Source organism: Palaemon carinicauda, chromosome 41, assembly GCF_036898095.1.
Source record: "Palaemon carinicauda isolate YSFRI2023 chromosome 41, ASM3689809v2, whole genome shotgun sequence".
NCBI lineage: Eukaryota > Metazoa > Arthropoda > Malacostraca > Decapoda > Palaemonidae > Palaemon > Palaemon carinicauda.
Window position 1 is genome coordinate 29,584,460 of NC_090765.1, and position 7,500 is coordinate 29,591,959.

General features: G+C 34.4%; 2 protein-coding genes across 7 annotated transcripts in view; one reads left to right on the forward strand and one right to left on the reverse strand.

The window, feature by feature from the left end:
- The window catches only part of LOC137632488 (F-box/WD repeat-containing protein 2-like), a 477,230-nt gene that overhangs the window by 360,716 nt on the left and 109,014 nt on the right, over nucleotides 1-7,500 (forward strand). The gene's annotated exons all lie outside the window — the stretch shown is intronic.
- The window catches only part of LOC137632243 (sodium- and chloride-dependent glycine transporter 2-like), a 13,575-nt gene that overhangs the window by 1,359 nt on the left and 4,716 nt on the right, over nucleotides 1-7,500 (reverse strand). Inside the window, exons 4-9 of the mRNA XM_068364130.1 lie at nucleotides 6,397-6,598; nucleotides 5,387-5,580; nucleotides 3,213-3,396; nucleotides 2,439-2,676; nucleotides 1,724-1,952; nucleotides 1-108 (exon numbers count right to left, since the gene is read on the reverse strand). The exon at nucleotides 1-108 is cut by the window's left edge and continues 2 nt beyond it. Coding sequence (XP_068220231.1) covers nucleotides 1-108; nucleotides 1,724-1,952; nucleotides 2,439-2,676; nucleotides 3,213-3,396; nucleotides 5,387-5,580; nucleotides 6,397-6,598 — 1,155 coding nt within the window. The remainder of the gene's footprint in view (nucleotides 109-1,723; nucleotides 1,953-2,438; nucleotides 2,677-3,212; nucleotides 3,397-5,386; nucleotides 5,581-6,396; nucleotides 6,599-7,500) is intronic.

Consider the following 7,500-nt stretch of genomic DNA (forward strand, 5'->3'; position numbering starts at 1 on the left):
CAAGGGAGAATGGTGTTAAGAAGAGCCATGATGCAGCCCAGTAACCATAAAGGATATTTGGCAAATGGATGTTCATTTCTCTGATGTTTTTCATGAACTTTTTGAAGCCTGTGGAAAAGAAAGGACAAATTTAAATGATTGAATTTGTTATTTGTTGTTGAAAGTTTTTGTACCTCTCTCTCTCTCTCTCTCTCTCTCTCTCTCTCTCTCTCTCTCTCTCTCTCTCTCTCTCTCTCTCTCTCTCTCTCTCTCACATACAGAAATTTTACGTACTATTGTTTCCGTTTCCTTATCCTGTCACTGTTGCTAGGAAAAAATCATGATAAGTTGCTTTTTGTTACCTATAGTTACGTGAGAGCTGTAAGGTATCAATGTAATTGAAAACTATTAGAACGTACATAGATGCCTCTTAATATATTTTTATTTTAAATTTTTTTATAGTCCATCCATCCGTACCATTTTATATTTTTGAAAATTACCGTCCTAACTATTTTCTGTTTTTAGTTTCATATTGATAACTGTCATTCCAACTGCCTATACCTATTAAGTTGTTATTGATCAATTTTATTGAATCTTATATTTTCCAAGAATATTTTTAAGCTTTTATGATTACAAAAAATATAGTTTGCTTTGTGGATGACATTAATCACATGTGAAGTAATATGAGTTTAAAATTGTTCAGTTTCTCCAACTGTTACGTTTAGCAAACATCCTTCACATTATAGTATGCTTATATTCAGCCTCACCTTTTACATTTGCTGTCATCATTGGCATTCATTAGTGGAAGTTTACCTGCCTAATAGGTTCTGATTGATTTTTAGTATATATATGATTTTGATAATTGGATAGTCACTGGTGGTCTGTACTCTTCATAAATCTTACTTAATCAATTATTGATTTTTAAAAAACAGAATTACTAGTCACATTTATTATGTCCGAAGTTATCTCTTGGTTCCTCGGTTTATTATAGACTGTATACTTAGCACATTTGTCATTGATAATGTTAAGAATTGACAGTTCCCATGAGCAATTAATAGAGCTTTCCAATTTTTGTGATCACCTTTTTGGTTGAGAAATAATTAAACTTTTTTAAGTTTGTGGTTTTGGTTCATTCTACTTTAAAAATTTAACCTATAAGGCTTATTGCTAGCTGTTGTTGCTATTTTCTGTTCATATTTTCATTAGTGTCACTCAATTAAATGATTGTTTAGTTCAGTAGATGGTTCTAGTTTTAATTGAATAAGTTAATTTATTTTATCCCTCCATGTCGAATGGTTAGTAATTGAAATTTATATATTTCTTTCATTTTAGAATGCTAGGTTATTTGATGTGGGTCTGTTTTAAACAAGTTTTTACAAAGGTTTATGGATACCTTTGTTACAAAGGAACCCTAAGCAATCAGAAAGTAAAACTCCAGTATTACTTAGCCTTACGATGGGAAGATTGTTATGAGATCAGAGTTCTATAGATGTGATTAATTATTTTGAATATTTATACAATCCTGTCTATCTATTCCATCTACAAGTCCATTTTGACATTGCACTTTTAAAATTCAATATGAAATCATGTATATAATCTTATGGATGCATATTAATTTACTGAATTGAAAATAAAATCTTGTTGATTTATTGATCAAGATGGTACTTCTGGGCATGTTTTATAGTAAAGAAAAATACACTTAACATATAAGAGATCCATAATTGAAGGTATAAAGTCAACTTACCATAAACATATTGAATAACTATGATTTGGAAGATGGATACAACGATGAGGGATAACCCAGCTGCATGGTAATTAAAAAGCTCAAACATGTACGTTCCACCTTCTAAGCACATTGTGAGTCCCAGGAGAAATGTAACAAAACAAGTAATGAACACCACGAGTGGCTTTCGTTCCCTCAGAGACTTGATTTGGTCACACTGTGCTGTTATGACGGTTTCCATCATTGTGAACTGTAAAACCAATGGCTAGTCATTTTGAGCTATTTAACAGATTTGATGGTGAAAAAATAATGGTTAAATAGTACATTTAATACATTTCATAAAAAAAAGTAATTGATACACTTTAGCCAAAAAATTACTGTTTAAATGCCGTTCACGAATGACAGTGGCATTTCCCTAGTTTATATGATAGTGCCTAAGAGACTGACCATATATACAATGATCAGCGCCCAAGTCCACTCTCATTCCAAGCTAGGACTTGGGATGGCCAGGCAATGGCTGCTGAAGACTCAGCAGGTAGACCTATGGGCTCTCAAACCCCCATCCTTAGCTCACAAGGATGGAGAGGTTGCAGACACTACAAGAAATAATCGAGCTCGAGCAGGACTTGAACCCGAGTCTGGCAGATCACCAGATAGGGACGTTTCCTATAGGCCATCATAATTGGTAAACGGCCACTGTTAATAATCAATGATGATAAGATACATTACTACTTACCTGTGTATCAAGTCCGACGGTGATTAACATGAGGAAAAATAGAATACTCCATAGTTGAGGCAGAGGCATGAGACTGACGGCCGCTGGATACACTACAAAAGCGAGGCCAGAGCCAGAGGCAACAACATCCTCCACCTCAACGCCAAGCTCATTCGCCAGAAAGCCAAGGATGAAGAAGATTACAAATCCTGCAAACACTGAGGAGAGGCAGTTGGAGCACCCAATAAGAAGAGCATCCCTGTGTATAGGAAAATTGTTAAGTATTTTTTTTGTAAACAACAATCTCATTATTATAACATAAACGTGTATTTAGCTATAGTACTCGTGTTGCTCTATACAGCTTTAGTCTCACGTTCCTTTGGATTGTCTTTATAATTTTATTTTCCTATTGTAGTAATATTAAACAAATATAAATTGCTTTAGGTTGTGATAGCAAGAGCTTGTATGAAAAGCAAATTACACTTTAGTTAGTTGAATATCAGATCTGAGCAATGTTTTTGTGTATTGATGCCATAGAGTAATCAGCAGAATAAGATATTACAAACAATGGTGTCATTTCTTTTCATTCTTTTCTTTTTCAACATTGAAGATAAGTGAATTCATTAGTATTGTTTGGGTTCAAAGCCATTTCTTTTTTTAAATTCTGTAGAGTAAATGTCATTGTGGCTCATATATATGTCCTGAAATATCACTAACCATCTGATTATGGCTCTGCACAATCTTCCTACGTCATAGAAAGTGTGTCATTGGTTTTCTACCCAATGCTTGGCTTACCTCATGCAGTTGTTATTGAATTTGTTATATGAAGCCAAAGTTATCCAGCTCCCAAAGCTCACACCAAGGGAGTAGAAGATTTGTGATGCTGCATCACTCCATACTTCAACTTCTTTTAGTCTAGTCCAGTTAGTTTTCAAGATATAATACTCCATCCCTTTGTATGATCCTTCCAAGGTTATTCCTGTTTGGTGGGAACAATGTCTGAAATAAATACTGTTTGATGAAGATCAGTTTTATATAATTTATGTCATAGGTCTTGCGAGAAAGGTTTATTTTGGAATATCAAGTGTTGTTGTTAAGTTAAAAACATTGTCAACATTTGTAAATCAAAGGTGTCGTTGGTATCCAGACAAGACTGTAAATGTTTCGTATTTTGCTGACGCCGCTAGCTTTACTTATTACGTGGTATAGTTCTTCCTAAACTTTCTCGAGTCTTACAGAAAACGGGTCTCGTGTACATAAAGAATTCGCACTGGCAATTAAGGAGAAACTTGCTTTATCCATTGATGATTTAACACTGCTCTTGTCGAGACATAATTTGTGACACCTATTAGGACGCTGCATTCTTACATTTCTTACAACACTGCTAATTTTCAAAGAAAACAAGATCTTGGAAGATCGGATATCATCAGAAACTGTGTACCTGTTTATCATATTTTATATCTGAACTTTGTTTTGGAGATTAATCGCCGAATTCATCTTCCTGTCATCATCTTAGTCTTAAATCAGAAAGACTTTAAACCACAGGCCTGTATTACTTTACGACTTTGTGTAAATTATCATTAGGTGAGCTGCGAGTATTTTATGAATCTTGTTAAATAATGTAAATATCTTCATTAATCTCTAATATAGTGATTGTTATATGTTTGCTGGATGTTATTTTCTTACTCTATTTCTGTTTTTACTATGTTCTAAACTAAATTGATTAATAGCTGATCGTGTTTTTTGTATTAATGTTATTTTGTTTTTATATTTAAAAGTAAGCTATATAGGGACTTCTAATAAACCGTTGATTTATAGGGACTTCTCACAAACCGTTGATTTACCTTTCACCTTACCTAATCAGCATCCTTCTTCTTTTTTATAGCCTCATGGTTCGCTGAGTGAATTATAGTTTTTTTTATAGCCTCATGGTTCGCTGAGTGAATTATAGTTTTTTATAGCCTCATGGTTCGCTGAGTGAATTATAGTTTTCACATTTACGACTTCGAAGAATGCATTCTTTTAGCAGTTTCTATAAAAAGTAATTGATATATATATATATATATATATATATATATATATATATATATATATATATATATATATATATATGTATATATATATATATATATATATATATATATATATATATATATATATATATATATATATATATATATATATATATATATATATATAAGCCTTTTTGTCGATATCCGAGCACACATATTTCGTTAACCTTAGCATTTACATATACTCGTAACTATATGGATAGCAGGTCCAAGATACATAAGATCACTTCTAGAATAAATAGTAATTCCATAAAACAAATGGCTCTCAGTGGAGGTCTATGATGCCTAAAGAAATTTATGAAATATCCCAAGAACTTTGGACATATACTCTCTCTCTCTCTCTCTCTCTCTCTCTCTCTCTCTCTCTCTCTCTCTCTCTCTCTCTCTCTCTCACACACACACACGATCTTACCTCGTATGAAGAGAACCACCAGAATGACATAAGGGAAAGTGGCTGTGAAATAGACCACCTTTCCAGAACTTCTGATGCCTTTCACACACGATCTTACCTCGTATGAAGAGAACCACCAGAATGACATAAGGGAAAGTGGCTGTGAAATAGACCACCTTTCCAGAACTTCTGATGCCTTTCACACACGATCTTACCTCGTATGAAGAGAACCACCAGAATGACATATGGGAAAGTGGCTGTGAAATAGACCACCTTTCCAGAACTTCTGATGCCTTTCACACACGATCTTACCTCGTATGAAGAGAACCACCAGAATGACATATGGGAAAGTGGCTGTGAAATAGACCACCTTTCCAGAACTTCTGATGCCTTTCACACACGATCTTACCTCGTATGAAGAGAACCACCAGAATGACATATGGGAAAGTGGCTGTGAAATAGACCATCTTTCCAGAACTTCTGATGCCTTTCACACACGATCTTACCTCGTATGAAGAGAACAACCAGAATGACATATGGGAAAGTGGCTGTGAAATACACCACCTTTCCAGAACTTCTGATGCCTTTCATTAAGCTAAGGGCCACGACAACCCAGGCCAAGGCTAGACATCCAACAAGCTCCCACTTCATGTCTCCCAGGTTTTCCCAGGATGTCCCTGAAATTCCTAGGACGCGATTCCTGCGGTTAAGGGAAAAGTAGACGTTACTGTATTGGATTTTTTTAGGTAGGAATTGTTTTTTATAGAATGTGAAATGTTATTTAATGAGTTATATTTTATTGGTGATGGAAAAACTATGACTGGCTCTATAGTCAATTCTTTTTAGTGAGGCAGATTTGCACCGCCTCGCAGGGGTACCCTTTTAGCTCGGAAAAGTTTATTGATCGCTGATTGGTTGGACAAGATAATTCTAACCAATCAGATAACAGGAATCTTTTCCGAGCTAAAAGGGCACCACTGCGAGTCGGTGCAAATGCGCCTCATTAAAAAAAAATTAGTATAGTGTCAATTGTTTGTTGAGATATGTAGCAGAATAACATACTAGCAAACAGGAAATTAAAATTCTAGCTTAAGATTTTAGTTTAGTATAAAAATACTGTGGTTTATTTGTTTGTTAACGTTCTAAGTATTTTAATTTGATCTTAATCAGTATCTTGACAGTGCTTTTACTGTATTGATTTAGTGGGAATGGCAAAAATGAATTACATCTGTATAAGATTACATATAGTAGGAAGAACCTCTCTCTCTCTCTCTCTCTCTCTCTCTCTCTCTCTCTCTCTCTCTCTCTCTCTCTCTCTCTCTCTCTCTCTCTCGATATTTCTAGGATTGAAGATTGCAGTATATAAAGGTCATGTAAATGATCTTCTGTTTAGTGTATAAACTTATTAATATTTTGAACACAGCGAACCTAATGAAACTTGAAATTTAAAAACAGAAGAATATACCCATCTTGTATCCAATAGTTACAATAGGAGTGATTACTCAATAACACTTACGTGAAATATTCCTCACTTGGAGTTATTTTAGGCAGCAGTTCCTTAGCAGATATGATGCTCGTGTTGAGTCCAAGGCAGTGGGTGACGTTGTAAGCTTGCAGTTTAGCTTTTCCACAATATTCCTCAGTACTAAAGCAACTCCTGTTGTAGTAGTGGAGAGAGAGGTTTCTGCAGTTGAGTGCTTCATTTTGATCGTAACATTCTGAGGAAGTAAAGTCGTGTTGTTCCTTGCAAAGACCAACCACCTTTGCGCCATTTCACTGAAATCTCTGTATCGCCTAATGACTACAACGGATTGGTCACATTCATATTGAAAGTTAATCATTGACATTCTTGCTGGATCCTTTGTGATGCCACGTAACACAAGTTAACGATCTACTCTGTAGGAAACTAATGATATCGGTAAAATTCATTAATCATTCTTGTATTAATTGTTGTAAAGGAGGTCGCAAAACAGTTTAACTATCTAAGTTAGAATTACTTTTTATCCATTCATGTTGCGTATTTATTTTTGCATCTTATTTGAAACCTTTGCCATTATCTTGTTATTTGAATTAACTACTTTATTTATTTATCATCTTTAGATAGGCCAAATTTTACTTAGACTTTAATAGTTAACTGGGAATACCTATTGCGATGTTATTTTGATAACTAGAGACCGTATTCATAATGTAACATGGAAACATGTTTAATAACTTTTAATTTATTGGGAATATATTTATAAAAGGTTTACAATTTATCTGTTGTTTATTTGATGAAAAAAAACGACATAAAGCTACAGATTTGGAGAATATATAAGGGAAAGAAGTAAAAATATAAGGACGATGGCAAATGTCACTTTAAACAAGACGAAAAGTGACCTGGTCAATAGAAAAGATCACCCCCAATAGTTCTGTATCAAATGTTATCACACTGGAACCTTGTCTCCCTCTTCCCTAGGACCCCAGGGGTCTAAAAATATGGAGGGGGTGGGGTTAAAAAAGCATTAAACTCATTGAAAGACACCTTCATTTCGAAAATAAGGCATAAGCCATTGCGGGAGCCTATATATCCTATAGTCCTGAAGCTACATGAAAAGATGCATTCACAAATCTAAAAAGGGCA